The 24140-nt window shown below is 38.2% G+C and overlaps 2 protein-coding genes and 1 non-coding gene across 3 annotated transcripts; 2 read left to right on the top strand and 1 right to left on the bottom strand.

Moving 5' to 3' along the window:
• The first annotated feature begins 1069 nt into the window (after positions 1-1069).
• Positions 1070-1898, top strand: LOC115672361 (zinc finger protein ZAT11-like). Its single transcript, XM_030594156.2, has one exon. It carries the CDS (start codon positions 1175-1177, stop codon positions 1733-1735), a length of 561 nt encoding a protein of 186 aa, XP_030450016.1. The 5' UTR covers positions 1070-1174; the 3' UTR covers positions 1736-1898.
• Positions 1899-11292: 9394 nt separating this feature from the next.
• On the top strand, positions 11293-12137 carry LOC115672355 (zinc finger protein ZAT11-like). The gene has a single exon (XM_030594151.2). It carries the CDS (start codon positions 11395-11397, stop codon positions 11953-11955), a length of 561 nt encoding a protein of 186 aa, XP_030450011.1. The 5' UTR covers positions 11293-11394; the 3' UTR covers positions 11956-12137.
• Positions 12138-22363: 10226 nt separating this feature from the next.
• On the bottom strand, positions 22364-22470 carry LOC115667930 (small nucleolar RNA R71). Its single transcript, XR_004004111.2, has one exon. It is a non-coding gene; the product is annotated as a small nucleolar RNA R71 (small nucleolar RNA).
• Positions 22471-24140: the final 1670 nt, after the last annotated feature.

Here is a 24140-nt window from a genome sequence, read left to right as displayed (position 1 = left end):
ATTTCTTATTTCAAATGTTTTGTCGACCAATGCATAAAATGTTTACATGCACATTTATATCAATTTGTGTTTGCACAAGTTAAAGAATTTTATTAAGCATTTGCTTTTGGTACACTTTCATGCGATATCTTGTTGAAATCATCAGTCAAATTAACATTTACCTTGCACATTTGGATCAAAGAAACGGAGGGTGGCCAAGAACGCTACCCCATACTATGCATATCGGCCACGGACTTATGCTCAACTAATGACCGCTCAAGCTTTCTACTAGAATCTATAGATTATCTCCATTTTCCTAATCCCCTCAAAGGCTACAAAATGATGCGGTTCTTCCCTGTATAAGGATCTTATTCATCTTCTTTCTTTCTTCCTTATAGTATCATCATCTAAATGCAAACATGTGTGTATTTGGTGGCGGCGAAACAACATCAAGACGTCACAATATGCCAAACTTGTGTCATTCATTTTTCATTTAAGATTTCTATAATATTTTCGGATCGATACAACGTGAGTAATTGGAGGCGGCGTCGAAGAACGAAGAAGCATCCGAGACCGTGGCAGTTGTGAACCGTCGTTTTCTCTTGGTCCTACGCGGCATAATGTTCTTGTCATGAGCAAATCGACAAGATAAGATAATTGTCTGGAGCAAGCTCCGAGCCTCTAGAAAAAGCAGACATTTCAAAGAATTACACCAATTTTGACTGTTGCCCACTTCTTCCCTTGGCAACCAAACCCAAACCCGCGCCCTTTCGTGGCCCACCGCGCAAGTGGTTTTGTGATTGCCGAATCGGAACCTCCCACGTGTCAAAGAGCACGAGCAAAATCAGTCAAACCATTCCTCACGTGCACATGTTTTCTTTCTCCTTTTTATACCGAAAAATGCACCTGAACTTCCTTTCTCGTCCGCGCTCAGGTTGGGGGATGTTTCTTGTGAGCATGACTAACTACCAAACGTTATTGCTTGATGAATATTGTAATGGGATGATCCAAAATTAGTCAAGGCAAATGTTTTTGAGTCCACGTTTTCAACTGGAAATTTTGCCTATAAATACGCCAAGCACGCTTCGCACCCTTCACCATCACATTCTTTCCGCAAGATAAACTCAGAACACGCAAAAGCAGAGAAAACTCGCCACGCAAATTCCATCCACACCCCGATTCATCTAAGTCATCAATGACATACTCCTGCGCACCAACGATGAAAAGAAGCAGAGATGACTATGAAAGGATGAGCTTGGACATGGCGAAATGCCTGATGCTTCTCTCCCACGGGGTCAACACAAACCCTAAAATATCCGCTGTGCATCACAATGAGGACAGCTTCGAGTGCAAGACGTGCAACCGCCGGTTCTCGTCATTCCAGGCACTCGGCGGCCACCGGGCGAGCCACAAGAAGCCAAAGCTGCCGGAGACGAAGCCCGAAGACATCACCAAGTTGGCTTTGGGCTCAACGGCAAAGACCAAGATGCACGAGTGCTCGATATGTGGGCTGAAGTTTGCGTTGGGGCAAGCCTTGGGAGGCCACATGAGGAGGCATAGGGCTGAGTTGATGAGCGGGAACATGATGAAGATGGACGAATTTTTTGCGATTGGTTCGACAGTCCCAGTTTTGCAGAGGTCGAATAGCAGCAATAAGAGGGTTATGTGCGTGGACTTGAACTTGACTCCTCTAGAGAATGACCTCAAGTTCTTGTTGGGCAAGATGGCTCCGAAGATAGATCCCTTGCTCTTGTAATTATGATTCCTTGTGCTCCCGCTGTCTTCGCGAGGAGTTTTACTGAGGTTGATTGTTTATTCATCCATTTGTTGTACAAAAAGAATGTCCTATTTCGACCGACTGAGTTTAGGGGCTTTTGTAAATCATCCAAGAATACGAGTTCAATCATTTATTTTTATCTCTTTTTCCTTTTTTCTTCCAGTTGTGAAAGAGATCATCTGTTGGCAAAATCATGTTGAATAAAACTAGATAGGAAGACAGCATGGTGTACAATATTAGTTATAAAAGATGGTGTGGCGAATCTGGATGCTTGCATTTGTTTCATTATCCGCTTTAAGTGACTTTTTCTTAGACGCCTTTTTTAAACTTTAGTCATTCAAACTTAAGACCTTTAACTTTAATAGCATATGAGAGCCAAGTGCATAATCTTCTATAATACGGTAAACTATTAGGCGGAGAGAGATTACACATACAACTTCCATTCTTTGCTTCCCTAATAGAATAATTTTCCACACGCTTGAGTTTCGGGTCAAAATTCAATGTATACGGGAGGAGAAATTTTATAATGTTGAAGGACTAATATGCAAAGAGGCCTGATATTGTAGTCTATTTCTAAAAGTAGACTCGCCTTTTTTATTATATCTCAAAATGACCTCACTTAAATAATTTGTATCAATATAGTGAATTATTTGTTGCCCTTCTCCTTTGTCAATTAAACGCAAAAACTTCAAGAAAACGATGTAGTTTGTGGCTTTCCCTCCACACAAGAAATCGTTTCACTGCTGCACTTTTAACTTTATTGTTAATAAAGGAACCGCACCTTTTCGGAGTTCAAGTTCAAAAGAGCATCGTTTTCTCTGCTGAGATCTCATGCAAATCTTTTTGTGGCTGGTCGACGTGAAACTACAATTATATTGTTGACCTTTGACGAGCTTCAAGCTAGGAGGGCAATCAATTTAGAACTTGCTTTCCTATAAGACAACTTGATTTAAAGTTCCTGAATAGGATAAGTTCACATGGTTATCATACCTTCTCATCTTCCAGCTTTTAATTTGACCAGAATTAAAAACCTCCCAGTTTGATTTAAATCTTTTTAAAACTTCTGAAGTTCTGTATCCCCGAATAAGTTTCCCTGCAGAATAGAATCAGTTAACCAATTAATATCAATAGTTTGTCGATCCAAAAGTGCCTGGCGTTGGCAAAAAAAAGTGAAGAATATGTACTTTTACGTTCGATGTATCTTCTATTATTTTTCAACATATGATGGGCTTGGTATATTGAAAGAATAAGAAACTTGGATTACCTCAGGAGATTCATAGCTTTAGAAGTTCACAAAAATTCGTGCCGAACAGGAATTTTTTAATTAGTGAACCTTTCGATTCCTCCAAATCATTTTATGATTGTCATTTACCGCTTTCCTCGTAAATCATCAAATAGTTGGTAATGCAAAAGTAGTTGGTAACTGAATCAGAGAAAAGTTGGTAAGTCATACAAATAATAGTTGCTAAACTTCATATAATAGTTGGAAAACAAAATATAAGCTGTTCGTAAGAAAGGAAAATAAAATTTGGTAAAAAAAAAAGAGAAGTTGATCAAACAAAAGATTATCAAACTAAATTCCAAATCCAGATTAGTCGCTGAGTACAACTAGTCAACAAGGTGATTAGTTTTAGCCGACGGAAAATATGAAGGGAAAACTGAGTCCCACAACATGAGATAATGGATCTCAGAAGCCACCATTGATAGGAGCCGAGAAACGTGGGTGGAACTAGGGGTGAGCAAGATGGACCGCCCAATCCGGGACCGGACCGGACCGACCGGTTTGGTCCGGTTCTCTGGAATATCGGTCCGGTTCCCGGTTCCTAAAAGTGGAACCGGTTTCCGGGCAATCCGGTTCCCGGTTCTAGAGTGGGAACCGGACCACACTGAACCGATAAATATATATTTTTCTAATTTATATATAATATTTAATATATATATATATGAAAAATATTTAATATTAGTCCCATTGGAACCAATTTTTCAATTTTTTCATATATTATATATATTTTTCCAATTTTTTCCATGGTCTTACGGGATCAAATCAGAACTACAAAGGAGAAAACGGAACAATTGGTTCCCGATTCACAAATAATATTTAATATTGGTCTCATTGGAGCGGTCCGGTCTGGTCCACGATCCTAAGACTAGCCAGTCCGATCCCCGGTCCTAGAAACTGGGAACCGGTCCTTCCGGTCCGGTTCCCGGTTCTTGAATTGGACCGGACCGGACTGGGAACCGCTCACCCCTAGGTGGAAGAGGGGCTTCAATAATAACTGATTATGCTGGGCATGAAATAGTCGTTAGAAATAATCGTCGAGTAGTGAAGTCGTTTGATTGTTTGTAAATACAAGTTGCTGAATTCTAAGAGCCATGTAGGATGTATTTAATTTCTTCATAACTATTGTTAACTGTCAGTCATAGGTATAGTTGCTTGAATTGTAGTTTGTGCAATTGATCGCCAATCAATCAACGAACACCGGTTGTTCAGCTTGACCCTCAATTTATCTTTACATGTCTGTACCACTTTACATAATTGGACACAATTGTCTCTAGTCTTAGTACTTTTAATTATCTCGTCGATTATACTTCCCCTCCAAGAATTAGTAAAGGACCTGTCACATCCTTTGTCGATTGATTCATCAATCCATATTCTGAAGGGTATTTCATCGATGCTTTTCTGCAAAACAAGTCCATACCTACTCACATCTAGTTTCTCTATAACAAAACCACGTAATAGATTCTTCACATAAAATTTTCAAGTCTCTTTGGGATTTTCTGCCCATCTCATATGCCATAATTTCGATATCTCTTGACCTAAGGCATCAAATGTCACAATAGTGAAGGGTCAATGTCTCCCATGGGAGCTCATAAGTCCATTGTGCTTTATCCATCTAGTTTTTACCAAAACAGCTCAAACAACCTTCAAAATCTTATCTTCTAAATTATGATAATAGTCAGCTAAATCAAGTGCACCTAAAGAAATTAGATTCTTCTTGAACTCCAAAATATGCCCCACATTAGGTATCATCCCTAACATGCTTACACACATTTTGTTTTTAGGGATAAGTGCATTAGAAGTCACAAAGCATTTTGTTGTGAAAGTACAATTGAGTCCTAGAATTTTAAAAGCGTAATGAAGTCTTGAAACTTCTCCATTGATGCAAATGAGTACATATGCTAGTTTCATCAAACTTAAGTGAAGGGAATTGAAGGGGGAGGCATGGAACATTGTGCTGGGGGAAGAGCCATGACATGGATCGTCGTGGTCAGTAGAAGGCGGCAGCACCCATGCAAGAAATATGCACATGTTAAAGATTAAATAGAGGGCCAGCTAAGCATACCTAATTATTTCCCTTAAATAGACTGCTATAATCTCAAGTTACTTAAAATTATAATGAAGTGGTAGTCCGGATCCATAACGATGGATGAAAGAGAGACTTGGTGGTTGCTGAATTTGGAACCAACGAACAATTTTAACCCAAGTGAAACGTAATATTCAAGTTATATTTCTATTAGACAGCTTGACATAAAGCAATTTCTCAGGTCAACTTGAAGACAAATTTTTCTCTAATTTTATCCTTTATGGATATTGAAGAATTGACATTTGATAACTCAGCCGGCAGGAAAAGTCAAGTCGCCATAGTGGCAAGGCAGCTCTCTCGTGATGTAAACGCGGCGAAAATGAAATGGTAGAAGAATTTAGGGTCAACAATAGAATATGAAAATATATACCAGAAACCATCATCGAGTTTTCCATCAAAGTACCGCTTTTCATCCTCTATTTTCAAAAGTATATCTATAACATTCTCACTTTTTTGTTTAGACACCATGTATCACTTCACAATAAACATTTATTTACCAAGTTGCCATTTTTCTTCATAAAATACCCTTGTCCTCTTGCAAAACCCATCCTTCCATTTAGAAAACTCTAAACCCTCTTTCTAAACCTTCACCAACAGTTGTCGCCACCGCCATTTATCCTCTCTCTCTCTCTCTCTACCGTGAGCTTTACCCTCTCTTTAATTGTGTTGACTGTGCTTTGTGTGTTTTCACTCTCAAATCCTCTGTTGTGCATTAGTTTGCTGCTTGCTAGTTGGAGCTACATTGGCCTTGGAGGGACCCAATGACATTAGATTGAGGTCCCCTAGATCAAATGACCTTGAGTCGATGTGGTGCCGACCTTGATTTGAGGTGGCCCACAACCTCAGCGACCTTACTAAGGTCGTCGGACCTCTCATTATAATATGAGAGAGAGAGAGAGAGAGGACCGAAGAAGGAAGAGAGGGGTGAATGACTAGCGAGCAACCTCCTCAATTACCAGAATGTTTTGTTTGAGTAGTGTCTACTTCGCACCATCGATGACCCAAAGGTCCAAGGTTGAAGTCTTATTGGAAGAGGTATGTGGTAACTAGGCAATGTAGCCAAGAGGCTTGCTCACGACGTGAACCGGACCGGTGGAAAGCAAGGGTGGTGATTTTTTAATGGAGGGCAATCTGGTCATCTTGTTCATAAGATTTTGTCAGAGGATGCAAAGTGAGATTTTTAAAAGTAGAGGATTAAAAGTAATATCGGGGTTAAATATGAAGAAGATGGTATTTTCCTAGAAAGTGAACATGAAACTAGTTAAATCAATCCCATGTGCTTTTTCAGTCAAATTAGTTTTAGTGGACAAAATGACCTTGTTGAAGCTAGAGTTTGAACCTTGTTGGTCAATTCATGAAGATGTCACGATCTCCGTCATTTCCACCTTCATTCATAATCTTGGACTATAAATCCTTATGTCATTTCTGCTTAACCAATTTAACAGGTTTAATCTTAAGACTTGGTCTCGAGCCAACAAATTTAATACATTAAGCTAACAAAAAATAGTTGCATCCCAATTCTAGCTAACCCAAAATCGTGTGGCGCATTTAGGTCATGCAGTCCACCAACCGATCACAATCAACATATAGCAGAGAAAAGTAACAAAGAAAAGTGAAGAATGCACCAAGATTTACGTGATTGACCCAATTCGGTATATTCGTCCCTATGTAGAGTAACCATAAAAATTCCATATGGATCTACAGAATCACACTGAAGATATTCCCAATTTTATGTACTCACAATCTCTCGTAATAGTCTCACCAAGAAAATTCACATAGAGAATACTTGGTACTCTGTTAAAAGCTCTATGCGTTTTATTTAAGGTTCGGAAGCACTTAAGTGAGTGACTGATTAAGTGTGCGTAATTCTCCAATTTCACATTGAACCTTGTACGGCTATTCTCCCAGGGATGTAGTGTTGAAGGATCAAATGTTTCATTTATGTTTTATATAGTGATTGTTGGTCTTGTTTTGGGAAAGGGAAAAGTGCCAAAAAGTCATAAACCTTTTGTGTTTGTGCCAATTTAGTCCTAAACCTTTTTGTCTTTGTGCCAATTCAATCCTAAACCTTTTTGTCTTTGTGCCAATTCAGTCCTTTCGACCAATTTTGATTGGATTTTACTGACGTGGACGCCGGCCGACCGGCAGCCGATCACCAGCGCTGACGTGGATAACTTTTAATAATATTTTAATATTTTTTGAATTTTTATTTATTTGTTTTTCTTTTTTCTTTTCCCTCCCCTCCCTCCTTCCTCCAGCCGGTCGCCGGAACAGCGACCGGCCAGAGGCTAGAGGCCGGCGAGGGCGCGACCTCGCCAGCCACGGGCGAGACTCGCCAGCAACGGTGAAGACAAGCCTCACCATGGCTGAGCGAGGCTAGACCTCACCAGATTTGGCAAGGTCGTGCCTCGCCCAGCCACCGGCGAGGTCGACCTCGCCAGCCCCTGGTAAGGCTTGCCCTCGCCAGCAACGGCGAAGGCGAGCCTCGCCCAGCGGCCGGCAAGGCTCGACCTCGCCGGCCTCTGGCCTCTAGCTGGTCGCTAGTCCGGCGACCGGTTAGAGGAAGGAGGGAGGGAAAAAAAAAGAAAAGAATAAAAAATAAAAAAGTATTCAAAAAAATATTAAAATATTATTAAAAGTTGTCCACGTCAGCGCCAGTGACCGGCTGGCGTCCACGTCAGCAAAATCCTATCAAAATTGATCGGAAAGACTGAATTGGCACAAAAACAAAAAGATTTAGGACTGAATTGGCACAAATGCAAAATGTTTAGGACTGAATTGGCACAAAAAAAAGGTTTAGGACTAAATTGACACCAATGCAAAAGGTTTAGGACTGAATTAGCACCAAGAAAAGGTTTAGAACTAAATTGGCACCATTGCAAAAGGTTTAGGACTTTTTTGGCACTTTTTTCCTTTTTGGAAATAAAAGGTTCGTATCTTGGGATTTATCTATACTTGGAGGATTGATCCAAGTTGAGTCCATATAAACCCCTTTAAGGTTTCCTAAAGGGTTAGAGTGTTTTCATTTATGAAATTTCACATTTGATCTCTTGGATTAGAGTATCTCTAAAATTTTGTATTTCTTTGGTGGATTCCATTTAGCAGTGAGTTATATGCCTGCGTTGTGGATTCTTTAGGTGGCAAGCATTTATTTTGTCGCATGTGTGTTACCTTCTAAATCTCCTATCATGTCAATATCACGTAGGCACAGACTTGGACCGAACCAGATAAAACTATTGGCTAAACTTTATTACATTTGTCTAGTACATCTCTAATGTGATTCATTGGTTGATTGCACAGATCAGGTTTAAGTGTAACAAATTAATATTAGCGTTGATGGTGGATTAGTGGCTCACTCTCAATTTGTTTTGGTGTTTTGTGAGTATCTCAAGGAAGAAATATCATGATCAACACGGTTTCCAGGTAACTTTCCAAATTGAGTTGGTCAGAAGAGACAACAGGTGAAGATGGTGTTTTGGGGTAGTAATGCAGTGCCTGGTAACGTCTATGGTTTGGTCTAGCAAAAGAGACTAATATTATATCCGGAATTAAGAAGGGAGAGAAAATTGCCAGATGGAAAATGAAAATAGATTAAATTTCAAAGATTTTCCTCCATCTCATTCTCACAAAATTTTAACATGTTTTCCTATTTTCCACACGCACTTTAGTTCTCCCACTTTTTCCTTCTTTTCCAAAACAGAGGATGATAGTGAAGTTGAGTGTTAGGGTTATTGGGGGTTCAAGTTGAAATATATGATGATGTAGAAGGATACTTGGATAAAGGGGGCCTAGTCAAACACTGGAGTCTCACGCGTGAGAAAATGATTATTGAAGTGCACATGTGAAGAGTGTCCATAAAGTCTCGCCTTAGAGATTCAATATGAGGTGGAACAATTAATCTGTCCTAGCGTCCTTACAACTCATAGACTTGAGATCTTTTATGAAAGTATAAATCCAATTACATATATTGATAGGCTCGAAAACCTGTGTCTTGTTGATCTCTTAGTAAAGGTATTGAATTTCGCATATTTGCGACATATCCCAATGTAGATTTAGCCATAGTGTACAATATGGTAGGAAAAAGTAGTATAGTTGTTTGGCTTCAGTTTTTTTTATTTCGAGTTTTCTGTTGACTAATGAATGTATACATGCACTTTAAAATTAACTTGTCATTGAACAGTGCTTTTAATTTCATTTTCTTAAAGGATGATTAAGACCAACTTAGGCAGGTGAATCCCATCCCATTGAATTACCCCACTCATTTCATAAACCAAGTAAGATGCTAACTAAAATCACAATGATCGATCCAAGCAAAGGTTTTTTTTTTTCATCCACAACATGTTCACTCCTCAATCAATAAGTCTGATGAAAATATGTCTAGAATTTGAGCTTGGAAAGAAAATTCCTAATTCAATTAGGTTCCTAATTTAAATGGGTTTCCTAGTTGAGTGGTTTCCTAATTTGACTATGTTTCCTAATTTGTGCTCGTGAATTACATCCCAAGTGTTTGAAGCGGTGAAAATCTTGTGTTGAGATTAGTGTATTTCCTTACGAGATTGTAAGGTTGTTTCATGAGAAATTGTGGGGGCTACACACTATGTGTTTTATTGCATGTAATTGAAGGCGGAGAAACACTGAGAATATTTGAGTGACTTCAGTGTAATTGTAATCTCTGTTTTATCGATTATTCTACAGTAAAATTCTGCACTGCTCTTCCTCTGGACGTAAGTCACAACCACCGTTTGTTATGTTTATTTATTGTTCAATCGTTTGTTTCCGCAATAAAACGAATCATGTTAAATTCACCATAGTTAGAGAATTTCGTTTAGCTTTTGCTTTTGGTTTCTCTTTAATATGACATCTTGTTGAAATCATCGGTCAAATTAACTTTTACCATGTTCAAAGACATAGTGAAAGATAAAAATGGATCAAAGGTAAGGGGTGGCCATCTCGGCCACTGACTCATGCTCAAAAAAGGTTCAGTGGCCAAATTGAAATTCACGTCGATAGTGAAGATGAGAACTGGCATGTTCTGAAGCTATCACCTTGCCAAACACGATGGCTAACGACCGATGAAACTTTCCACTAGAATCTATTGATTATCTCCATCTTTTTAATCCCATCAAAGTCTACAAAAAATGTGCGGAAAAATTACCCAATCAATCTCAAACTTATTGTACGGATGCCAATTCAGTCTTAAATTTTTCAATTTTGTCAATTCAGTCATAAACCTTTTAGCGTAATGTAGTCCTTCTAGTAAATTTTCGCCGGAAATCGTTAACGTAGCGATCCAATTATCACCGATTGTCCAAAGTAGTACCCCGCTAGGTTATGATTTCTGACCAAAATCAGCCAGAATGACTATATTAGAATTTTATGCAAAAACTTATGACTAAATTGGCAAAATTGAAAAGTTTAGAACTGATTGGCATTCATACAATAGGTTTATGACTGATTATACAACTTTACTAAATGTGCAGTTCTTACATGTTTAAGGATCTTACTGTTTTCCTTTTCTTTAATATTATTATCATCTAAATTCAAAATGTGTGTATTTGGTGGCGGCCAAACAACATCAAAATGTCAAAATATGCCAAAACTTGAGTCATTCATTTTTCATTATAATTTCTATAACATTTTCGGGTTGATACGACGTGAGTGATTGGAGGCGGCGTCGAAGAACGAAGAAGCATCTGAGACCAAAGGAGTTGTAAACCCCCGTTTTCTTTTGGTCCGACGTGGCATAATGTTCTTGTAATAAACAAAGAATTACCCCAATTTTGATTCCTGCGCACTTGTAATAAACAAAGAATTACCCCAATTTTGATTCCTGCGCACTTCTTCCTTCCTTCCTTTGGCAGCCTACCCACGCCTTTTCGTGCCCCACCGCGCAAGTGGTTTTATGACTGCCGAATCGGAACCTCCCACGTGTCAAAGAGCACGAGCAAAGCCAGTCAAATCATTCCTCATGTGCACATGCTTTCTCGTTTTATACCGAAAATGCACCTGAACTTCCTTTCGTTGGAAATGTTTCTTGTGTTGTGGGCGTGACCAAGTACCTAACATCATTTCTTAATTCATAATCCAAAACATTAGTCAAGTCAAATGTTAGAGTCCGCTTTCTACACTAGACATTTCGCCCATAATTACCCCAAACACGCTACGCAAGCTTCATCATCACATTCTTTTCGCAAGATAAGCTCGAGCCTACGCAACGAAAAGAAAACGCACCACACAAACTCCATCCTCACCCTGATTTCATCTAAATCATCAATGACATTCTCTTCCGTGCCGACGATGAAAAGAACCAGGGATGACTATGAAAGGATGAGCTTGGACATGGCGAAATGCCTCATGCTTCTCTCCCATGGGGTCAACACAAACCCTAGAAGAGCCGCCGTGCATCACAACGAGGACAACTTCGTGTGCAAGACGTGCAATCGGCGGTTCTCTTCATTTCAGGCTCTTGGCGGCCACCGGGCAAGCCACAAGAAGCCAAAGCTGCCGGAGAACAAGCCGGAAGACTGCACCAAGTTGGCGTTGGGCTTCACAGCGAAGCCCAAGATGCATGAGTGCTCGATATGCGGGCTTAAGTTCCCTTCAGGGCAAGCCTTGGGCGGCCACATGAGGAGGCACCGGACCGAGTTGATGAGCGGGAACATGATGAAGATGGACGAATTTTTCGTGATTGGTTCGACAGTCCCGGTGTTGAAGAGGTCGAATAGCAGCAATAAGAGGGTTATGGACCTGGACTTGAACTTGACTCCTCTTGAGAATGACCTCATGTTCTTGTTTGGCAAGATGGTTCCGAAGATAGATCCCTTGCTCCTGTAATTATGATTCCTCATTCTCCCGTTGTTTTCACGAGGAGTTCTACTTTAGGTTGATTATTTATTCATTCATTTGTTGTACAAAAAGAAAGTCCTATTTGGACCGACTGTGTTTATGGGCTTTTGTTAATCATCCGAGATTTCGAGTTCAATCATTCTTTTATCTCTTTTTCGTTTTTTCTTCCAGTTGTGAAAGAGGTCATTTGTTGGCAAAATCATGTTGAATAAAACTAGATAGGAAGACAGCATGGTGTAAAATGTTAGTTAAGAAAGATGGTGTGGCGATTTTGGATATTTGCATTTGTTTCAATATCCACTTACAGTCAGCCTTTGCTTAGACGCCTTTTTCAAACTTTAAGTTATTCAAGCTTAAGGCTTTCGACTTTAAAACCATATGAAATGATTGCATAATCTATTATTAGACGGAGGGAGATTATACGGGAAAAGTGTTATAATGTTCAAGGAGTAATATGCGAAAAGGCTTGATATTGTATATTTCTAAAAGTAGACTCAAAATGAACCCACTTATATAATTTCTATCAATATAGTGAATCATTTGTTGCCCTTCTCGTTTGTCAATTAAATGCTAAAAATTCAAGAATGGATGTAGTTCGTGGCTTTCCCTCCCCATAAGAAATCGTTTCATAGCTGCATTTTTTACTTTACGGTGAGTGTTGATAAAGGAACGACGCCTTTTCGGAATTCAAGTTCAAAAGAGCGTTTGATTTCTGCTAATATTTCATGCAAATTTTGCTGTAGCTGGTCGATGTGAAACCACAATTATATTGTTAACCTTTGACGAGCTTCAAGCTAGGAGGGCAATCAATTTAGAACTTGCTTTTCTATAAGACAAACTCGCTTTAAAGTTCTTGAGTAGGATAAGTTCAGATGCTTATCATACTTTCTCATCTTCCAGCTTTTAATCTGACCAGAATTGAAAACCTCCCAGTTTGATTCAAATCTTTTTAAAACTTCTAAAGTTCTGTATCCCGGAATAAGTTTCCCTGCGGAATAGAATCAGTTAAGCAATTAATATCAACATTTTGTCGAACCTAAAGGGTGCCTAGCGTTGTCAAAACAAAGTGAAGGATATGTACTTTTAGGAACGATGTATCTTCTATTTTTTTTTTCAGCATACGATGGGCTTGGCATATTGAAATGAATGTGTAGTGAACAAGAAACGTGGATTACCTCAGGAGATTCAAAGGTTTAGAAGTTCACAAAATTCATGCCAAACAGGAATTTTTAATCATTGAATCCTTCGATTCCTCCAAATCATTTTATGATTGTCATCTACCGCTTTCCTGGTAAATCATCGTGGAGTTGGTAACTGAATAGGAAAAAAATTGATAAATCACACAAATAAAAGTTACCAAACATTCATATAATAGTTGTTAAATGAAAATATAAACTGTTCATAAGAATGGTAAATAATTTTTGTAAGAAAAAAAAAAGAGGTTGGTGACAAAAAAGTATCAAACTAAATTCCAAAGCCAAAGCGATTTGAGCCCGTTTCCAAATGGGCAACATATGAGGCCCTAGCCTTTTATACCACTGAAAGAAGCTCTCATTAAAAAAATGAGCAATGCCATGAGCCGGCGATTTATTTTTACCAAGCTCATTTAGAGATAAAATCCTGATGTATAGGAAAAGTCTTTTTACCATAGCACCCAAAACATTCATCCAGTCACCTCCTGTCACATCGGATTGATTATATTATCCTTTGTAAGTCCCATTCTTGATATAAGATGATTTGTTACCTTTTTCTTCTTCTTTCTCTTTTGTTTCAAATTTACTAGAGACGAAACTACTCATGCTTCACTAAAACAACATTTATTAAGGTTAAATGTGGGGTCTATTATTGATTTAAGATTGTTTCTTGCCTCTTTTCTTCGTTTTTGGTTTTTTCCTTTTCTTTCTCCATTTGGAACAAAATTGGTGTCCCTCTTTTTTTAAAAATAGTTTTATTTTGTAGATAGCTAACTAAATATTGTGTTAATGCGTTGTGTATTTCTCTTTTCTTGTACTAGGAAACTATTATTTAAAAAATAACCTAAGCACAAGTAATAGAGAATAGACTCCATCTACCAATTTTAGTACATATTTCGTCTAATTATAAATTTAATATATGTCATTGTGTTATAGTCTGTGTATTTTAATTGCTGAACTTTCATTTATTCAGTGAATCTAATAATCCAATTTTTATTTATTTTTCATGCCATCATTGCATGATATTTTATAAGATACTTTCAACAAAAATTAAAAATATGACAAAGTTCGGTACATTAAAAATTCTAAACATCCATTTATTGTCATGAAAATGCAAAAGAAAATGATCCCTAAAACATTATTATATAGAATACTATCCCTAAAACATTATTATATAGAATACTATCTTTGTCTTGAATACATATATAATTAGCTATTGACAAGAAATTATGGCAATTGTAATGGCATTATAAGACAATTCATTCAAACCATTTGCAAACACATATATTTTTGTCAATTCTAATTGCATCATAATTTTCATACAATCATCAATGAAAAGAAAATTACACACTGCAATAATAACAAGTCACATGTGCAACATAGCAAAAGATATTGTTCGTTTAACTGGTTTTTCAATTGTTCTGTTCGAGTAGTTTGTTCGCAATCTGAACTTCCATCTTGGATGGCCAAAATAGGCAATCTGATCACCTAACCATGCACTCATGCAATTTAATAACATCATCATTGGCCTAATGGTGCTAACGTATTCTTAAACATAAATGAGTATACATTCATGCACCTAAACTAGGCTTTCCCAAACATAGAAAACTCTCATTTGCATGCTGTTCTAACCAATTGGTGCGCCGCATTCCGATTCCTACACCCTGACCTGTATGTAAACTTTGTCTAGATAACTCTCGTTTACATATTGTTCTATACAATTGCACGTCCAAACTCAAGTTGAGCAGAAACACGAATATCAGGTTGTGAAGGCAAGTAGCAACTCGAGCACTATTTGATACTGCACGTATTGATTAACGATTGGCGATGAATATTCTGTTCAACAAAATGCCTGCACTTTCAGTGTACAAAAGGCAAGTAGCAACTCAAGCACTATCTGATACTCAACATACTGATTAATGATCGACAACAAAAGCTTATGTTCAACAAAATGCCTGCATTTGCTTAGCGAAAATGACATAAATTCACCTAAAAAAAATAGAAACTTGATTAGGCTTAGACCAAAAGCTGTCCAAAAGTTGTTTGCCAAGTTCCAAACAAACAAAGCTACATATGTCTCAAACAAAAAACCAGCTGATAATTGACATAAATTCACCTAAAAACCATTTTCGGCAAATATATCAATCCATTCTATGGTCTCTAGTGGTCCAGTAGGTTCGACCTTCACATAATTCATGGGCTTTTCCTTATATGGTCTTGCAACAATTGGCTTTGGAGGAGTTGTTGTAGCCTGAGATGACCGAGGCTAGGAACTGGCCTGTGGTTGTGATAGTGGATTTGGCTTCATTGCAATATGCTTTCAAGGAGCTGTTGTAGCATGAGATGACTGAAGTTGCGAACTGGCCTGGGGTTGTGACTGTGCCTTTCGCCTTACAACATGTTTTCGAGTGTTGTAGCATGAGATGACTGAGGTTGGGAACTGGCCTTGGGTTGTGATGGTGCCTTTCGCTTTATAGCAACATACTTTCGAGGACGAGTTCTTAATTGCTGAGGTTGTGCACGAACTTGGGGATGTGCCTTTGCCATTGAAGCAGCTTCTGAAACTACCCCTTTGTCTGGTAGGTTAAATAGTCTTACACCAGTTGTGCCAGGCTACAAAAGAATAAGCATGTTTTTAGCTTAAGGAGACAGGCAATTGTTATTAGAAATTCTTAAAATATCACTCACATTGAGAATTTGAAGGCTTGTCCTAGGATTTGTGTCAACACCCAACCCTACCATTTTCTTCCTCTTCGCCTGTGATTGTCCTTGCATCATTTCATTTTCAATTGCGGGTCCTTTAAACTGAAAAAAAAAAAATCATTTGACACGAGAATGCAGTCACAACACATGTATGCATGGGGATTGAGGTGTTACTCACTAGGATTTTTTGAGGTCTATCCTGAGCAATTATACTGGCTTGAGTTTAATAAATACATTCACCTTGATCAAAACAGACTTAAGAAAAAGCATTGGCCTCACCACTAGTTCCTCTTGCATCAACAGTAGCTATGCATCCTATGGGCTCCTGCAGTGGCACTACATCCTCTTATATATGCACTAGCATGAGCAGAAGCATTGGCCTACCCACTATTATCTCGTATTGCACTGGCCTCTGCAAAAGCACTGGCCTGGCCTTTGGATCCTCCTTCAGTTATGTTTGTCGTTGCTTTAGATTTAGCATGAATATATATTCATCGTCATTAAATTGGAACCATGACATATAAAACTTACAATACATGGTTCTACCATAACTTACTTGTCTTTTGTCAGGCCTTGGTCCAATGGAATTGGCTTGAGATTGAGCATGAGCTTCAGCTGTACTTGCATTGGCATGAGCACTGTATGTACATACATTGACCTAAGCATTGGCTTGAGAAGCACATAGCACGCATTAATTGACAACATATTAAGATAACATGCTCAGCATCGACATGATCAATTAGTTGAGATAATACGTTTTTCAAAGGTCATCCCTTGCTGTTATGTCCAACCATATTGTAGGTAGAACAAGTCATTTGTTTACCCTCTTTAGTCATTCTATCACCATTTACAAGCGCAATTGGTTGCTTTCTTTTACTCCTTTTTGGCCTACCGGGCATCTTCTTCATCGGCGGGAGTTAAAGAGCTTCTTTATTGGTTTTCTTCCAAAATTTCTATCCTCTCACTGTAGGCATCATGAATTGATAAGCACTTAGATACTTTGCCTTGTTGAAGCACTCCACTAGGTAGTCACCCGGATCATTTTTCTTGTGGTGTATCGCACAGATGGCATGGCAACATGGAATTCTACTAAGTTCCCAAGCTCTACAAGAACAAGCTTTCAAATTTAAGTCTACAACATATTTGTCACCACCTTCCATAATGTCATATCATTCATCTCCTTTCCATATCAAATGGCAATACCTACTAGTAGTTGTATTCTGTTGTAACTTATGCATAATTCTTGAACCATAATTTCTAATCCACCTAGTACATCCATCCCTCTGAGTGTGCATTATATTCATAACCATGATTATAATATCCTCCAGCATGCTCACAATGGCCTTGAACCTAGCTTCCACGCACCTCCCGTTGAAAGCTTCACTGAGATTATTATCAATGACATCACACTTAATGTTGGTGTCAAAGAAGGCTTTGCACTAGTGTTTTGGCTCAGTACGAAATAAATCATCATGACCTTGGTCAGTCATTTCCTTTAACCTCTATCTATGCACCTCAAAATCTGACATGTTAGTACTATAGCACATTTCCAAAATTGTCTCATCAACTGTTTTCCTTTGTGCTTTTTACCCCAATTGGAATATATGTGCCTTGCACACATCCTATGTTTTGCATTTGGCAAAAGTTCAGCTATGGAAGGGATAAGACCCTAACAAATATAAAAAAAAACGAAACAAAAATGAAAACAAAAGCAAAACATTAATATTGATAGGCATTACATACAGTGTCACAATCAATTTTCAAATGAGTTATAAAGAAGCATTGCATACCTTTTGTTGGTCACTTATCAAAGCCCAACCATTGTCATTACACATATCGAGCTCTCACTTCAACAATTCGATAAACCAAGTCCACGTGTCCTTATTCTCAATTCTTATCACTGCCCATGCCACTGGATACATTTGGTTGTGGGCATCCCTCCCTAAGGCACACAAAACTCACCCTTGATCAAACCCCTCAAGAAACATTCATCTAATCCAATGATCTTCCTACATCCAAGCAAAAAATCTTTCCTGCAGGCATAAAAGCAAATGTAAACCCTATCAACTAATGGTAGAGAATTTGACAGTGACCTTTCAACTTTCATCATAAAATTGCTTGCAGAGCTTGTAGTGTAAAGCTCCCCCAAGCAATCGTACATCTGTGCATACTCCTTATAATTGCTTTCCAATTCCTTCAATACGTTTAGCTTTGTTCTCCTATACTGACTCAAAGTAACATTTACTCCCAATTGTTCTCTAACTAATTTTTTGAACTCATGTCCATTGTAGAAATGAGAATCATGAAGTGTTTATCGGCAAAAGGACACTATAAGTGCCATAAGTTGTGTACGGAGATCACTTTGGTGCCAAATCGGAAGAAAGGAGATCACTTTAGTGACTCCGGCCAAAATTCCTGCCAAAAAAAGTGCCACGTCAGATTTCCGGCAAGCCATGTCAGATTTTCGATGAGCCATGTCAGCATCGGAAATTAATAAAAAAAGAGCCACGTCAGATTTCTGGCGACCATGTCAGCATTGGCACTAAATGATCGTTTTTCAAAAAAGTTGGCACTAAAGTGATCCGAAAAAAAGTTATGGCACCAAAGTGATCTCCGTACACAACTTATGGCACTTATAGTGTCCTTTTGCCAGTGTTTATCTAAGTAAACACTAGACACTCTCTTATTCTCGAAAGTGATATTGCATATATGCTCATATATATACGTTTTCAAATGAAATGACCCAGTCTTGCTATCAAGAGCACCATAAATCATCAAATTACAATTTGTTCGAGCACACCTAGCTCTTGCAAATCTAATTGTGTTCTTGGTGTATTTGATTGCTCTTTGCTCAGCCACAGAATACTTCAAAATTACATCTTTGCACTCAGTTGCGTCCTCGAATGTCATGCCGACAATAAATACTAAATTCGTACCATTTTGCTCATATGATGGTAACCTATTTCTCCTCTTTGAAATAACATCAACCTCCTCATCACACTCATCATTTAAACCCATTTGAAGACTTTCTTCCTCATCTGAATAATGATAGTCTATTTCATACCCATAAGCATCTACCAACTGAGCCTCATCCACAACCAGTGCTTGGGAAGTACCAGCTACCTCATTGTAAATGCCAATTTTTGGCCTTTATCTCATTGAAAATTTCTTTAATTTTCTCCTTGCATACCAATTCAAAATCATCACCGTCACTCAATTGTTCCACATCCACCAAATTACATGCATCATCATCCAAATCCCTATTAGCAACTTCAACCGATGCCCGTTATCATCAATATTCCCAATCACATTATACAGACTTCCAATTTCCATCTCAACGCCCCCTATCTCAGCTCCCGTCTCTTCATCATCAGCAAGCTCAACATATAGGTCAATATTTCCATAATGCAGATGATGATAAAATAAATCTATCATATCAGAGTTATCCCATAAATACCTAAGAGTTAGCCCGTCTTCAAGAGTCATACTTCTAAGAACTCTGTAAAAGAGTTTCTCTATTTCACGCACACCTAAAGCTACAATAGCTTCAATTATGTTAAATAGTGAACCATTATTTAATCCTATTTCAATAGCATTAACCATTCCACCTATGTATTCCAAGGGCGGTCCAACTTGAAATTTACCTCTAGAGAAAACAGTGACATAAACTTTGTTTTTGGCCATTGTACCTACAAAGGAACAACAACAAAGAGTAAACTTGACTGAGCAGAAAAAAAAAAATATTGATGATTTAACCGCATAAATAAATGCTCTAAGGGTGAAAATAGCAGGAAAAACAAATAAGAAAACAAACTTTATTAGAATGAACAGCTAACATTACCATGTACATGATGATGGCTCACTTATGAAGGTCATACTTCAACTGTTAATTGAAAATTTGCTTGCTTGGTTGCAACATTCTTCGGACAACAAACTACATTAGCACAATATTTCTCGAAATGGTTGATGCTTGGCATCATATAGAAATTGAGAAGAAACTCTAGAAAATGATAACAAAGTCAAAAATTTCATATATAACTAGGAAGAATTTGACACGCAATATACACCACAAAAAGTGAATCAAAATTCCTCAATCTTTCGGCACACAATCTCTAGCATATCTGGTAAAGTAACTCGCTAGTAAGGACCAAAAGAAGAACATTTGGAGCTAATATCACAAATCATGGCTCAGGTCCACATAAACCAATCAAGAACTCGAGACAAGAACCATTTCTTACACAGTCACGAACTAAAATTAGGAACCCAAGCAGCTACCCAACCCGAACTGAATCAAGAACTCGAATCGCTCCGAACACACAGGCCCTGACCGAACTGGAATGGAAACACAAGTCGCTCAATACCCAAATGCTATAATGTGGAGAGCGATACCTGTGGAGGAATCGCCGTCGCCGTCTCCGTCGTCGAAGCTGCTCGATCTGTGATAACTTTATTTTATATAGAGTTTATTTATTATTTTAGACTTAATATTTGCTTAGTTTTAATTGAATTTGATGTCTACTTTATTTATTTTAATTAATTTTTGTAGGTAATTGAAGTTAAAGGGAGCTTAGGGACTAATCCTGTAATTTGCCGGCTTTCCACGCGCAAAAGTATCCGAAACAATCCAATTGTTCCTAAATCGTGTAGAAGCTTCCCAATTGGAGATCAAAGCCATGCAAATCTGCAATCAAGAAGAATCAAGCCTATTTTGGGAAGAAAATCAAAGTCCAAGCTAAAAAAGGAATTTTATTTTTTGGAGGAGTCCTAATTTGGAACAACCTTTAATTGCAATCCTATTGTGATTAAGGTTTCTTGGAAAGCAAGAGGAGGTCTATAAAAAAAAAAAAGACATTACACGCGATTTAGGAGGGAGAAAAAAAGAAGGAGGAGGAGGCGGCTTAAAAATCGAACCTTGATTATTCTTGGTGAATCTGTTCTGGTTCTTCATCATGCTTAATTTAGTTATTGTTTTTAGTTTAATGTTCATTATGTTCTAGACTACTTGTTGTTAGAGCTACGATGTAGCTTAACTATGATTGATTAATTTTCAAGACTTGTTTATGCAATTCTAGATCTCGTATGTGTGAGTTATATATCATGTTGTTAATGCTTTGAAGTGCTTGATCACCACTTGAATGATTTTTGTTGCATGATGAAACCGAAAGGAGATTCTATGCAAGTGCTTTATGATATATAGCCATGAATTTAACTTAGATATAGATATACTAGGTTGTTTGTGTGGTTTCGGTAGTAAGTAAATCGAGGGTGGTTTATTGAATCCGGGAACATTCATAGATTTTAATGCACTTAGGTTTACTTAAATTCACATGGACCAAGTGTGGGTTGCTAAATCTAAGTAGGGTTGCTATACCGGACCAATGATAGTAATTTAAATTAGGAAGTTCTACCATCACACTATGATTTCAATTTGATTGCATGACAAGCTTGGTTAATTAATCTTGATTGGTTAAGTGAAATCGGATGCTCTAACGTTTTTAATTCTTGATCAAAGTCTTTTGCTTCTTGCTTCTTTATGTTCGAAATTTCTAGGTTTAGTTTGTGAATTTCTATTTTCCATTTTGGTTTACTGCCTTGGTTAATTTAGCTTTCGGAAATTTCAATCGTAATAGGTTAATTTAGTTTTCTTTAGAATTTCGATTGTTTTATTAAATCTTTAATTGGTTAGATAAAGTCGAGAATTGTTCACCTTTAGTAAGTAATTTGATTGATTTGTCTACAATCTCTGTGGGAACGATACTTTAATTCATCACTTTATTACTTATTCGATACGTACACTTGCGTTGCTAATTTAGAGAACAAGTTTTTGGTGCCGTTGCCGGGGATTGATTTGATAACTATCAATTACTATTAATACCAAGCAATTCTTGGTTTAGTCTAACATTATTTATTTTTATTTTTATTTTATTTTTATTTGTTTGATTTTACAGAAAAAAAAAAGAAGAAAGAGGAATTCGACTCTGTACAAGAATTGGGTGGAATATTGCATGACTCGAAGCCAACAGGGAGAACTTGAGAAGTTTGATCCTGAAATTGAGCGCACTTTTCTAAGGCGACGACGAGAGCAAAACAAAAACACCATGGCTGAAAACCAACAGGGAGAAGAAAATCCAAGGAGGACTTTCAAGGATTATGCCGCACCTACGGTCCAAGGATCAACATCGAGCATTAGAAGGCCAACCATACAAGCTAACAATTTCGAAATTAAGCCTTCCTTAATTCAGATGCTTCAAAACGCAGTCCAATTCAGTGGATTGCCGAATGATGATCCTAATATCCATTTAGATGCTTTTCTTGAAATTTGTGACACTATAAAATATAATGGCGTTACTGATGATGCCATTAGATTGAGATTATTCCCTTTTTCCTTGCGTGATAAAGCTAAGACGTGGCTAACTTCTCTTCTTGCAGGATCTATCACGACTTGGAATGACATGGCTCAAAAATTCCTTAGTAAGTACTTTCCTCCTGCTAAGTCTGCCAAGATGCGTAACGATATTACTTCTTTTGTACAGATGGATGGTGAATCTCTGTACGAAGCTTGGGAGAGGTTTAAAGAACTACTAATGCGTTGTCCGCATCATGGCCTACCAGTTTGGATGTAAGTGCATACATTCTACAATGGAGTGATGCCGAATTTGAGGTCTACCATTGATGCCGCAGCTGGAGGGACGTTGAACAATAAATCGCCTGAGGAAGCCTTTGATCTTTTGGAGGAGATGGCGGCTAATAGCTACCAATGGCCGATTGAGAGGCTATCTGCTAGAAAGTCGAGTGGAATTCATGAAGTCGGTGTCAATACTACCATTGCCGCAGAGTTTGCTGCTTTAAACAAAAAGATCGACTCAGTGTTGAAGATTCAAGGCCCGACTTGTGAATTTTGCAATGGAAGCCATGCTAGCACCGAATGTCAGGTAGGTAATCCTTTCACACATCCTCCTGAAAATACTAACTTTGTTGGAAATTTTAGCAGGCCTCCCCAAAACAATCCATATTCAAACACCTATAATCCTGGATGGCGAAACCACCCGAATTACTCCTGGAGCAACCAAAATCAGCAAGGGCCGAGACCACCACCACCATCATTTAGGCCGCTTGAGGAGAAACAACACAATCACCTTGAGGAGATGGTTACTAAGCTAGCTCAAACAACTCAAGACTTCATTAAAAGTGCTGATGTGAGGTTTCAAAATCAGGAGGCATTCATTCGAAATCTGGAGAAGCAGGTTGGCCAGTTAGCTAATCATTTGTCTGAAAGACCATATGGTACCCTTCCGAGCAACACTGAGAAGAATCCAATTGAGAATGCAAAAGCAATCACCTTGAGGAGTGGAAAAGAAGTTAGCAGAAATTTGTCTAATGAAGCAGCTAGAAAGAAGAAAGAAACCGAACCACCCGGAGTCGACGCACCCGAAATTGAACCCTCCAAAGCTGATCCACCTCGAAGCAAGTTATTTCCGGACAATCCAAAGCCATATGTGCCGTCAGTTCCATACCCGGAAAGACTTCAGCAACACAAAATAGATAAGCAGTTCTCTAAATTCCTTGATGTTTTTAAGAAATTGCACATTAATATTCCTTTTGCATATGCCTTAGCCCAGATGCCTAGTTATGCGAAATTTTTAAAGGAAATTTTGGCAAACAAACGGAAATTGGAAGATTATGAGACTGTGAAGCTTAATGAGGAATGTTCAGCTATTTTGCAGAATAAGTTACCACCAAAGTTGAAAGATCCATGGAGTTTTACTATTCCTTGTACTATTGGTAATTCTTATTTTGATAAGGCATTGTGTGATTTAGGTGCAAGTATTAATCTAATGCCTTATTCTGTTTTTAGGAAATTAGGTTTGGGAGAAGCAAAAGCTACCACCATATCTCTTCAGTTAGCCGATCGATCGATCAAATACCCGAGAGGCATAGTGGAGGATGTTCTAGTTAAGGTTGACAAGTTTATTTTTCCTGCAGATTTCATTGTCTTAGAGATGGAGGAGGATTTCGAGGTCCCGATCATCCTAGGCTAACCTTTTCTAGCAACAGGGAGAGCTCTAATTGATGTGCAACAAGGAAAATTAATTCTTAGAGTTCAAGATGACCGAGTCACCTTTGATGTGTTCAAAGCCATGAAATATCCTGCTGAGTCGAATGAATGTTTGAGAGTCGATGCAGTTGATAGGCTTGTGGAATCAATTTTTAGTAAAGCTACAATTGAAGACTCGTTGGAGGCATGCTTGGTTTGGCCAAGCAAAGAAGAAGCCAAAG

Source organism: Syzygium oleosum, unplaced genomic scaffold (assembly GCF_021117445.2).
Source record: "Syzygium oleosum isolate NSW1041296 unplaced genomic scaffold, Sole_v2.1 Sole_v2.12, whole genome shotgun sequence".
Taxonomy (NCBI): domain Eukaryota; kingdom Viridiplantae; phylum Streptophyta; class Magnoliopsida; order Myrtales; family Myrtaceae; genus Syzygium; species Syzygium oleosum.
The sequence above is the reverse complement of the archived record's forward strand: the minus strand, read 5'-3'. Positions and strand labels throughout refer to the sequence as shown.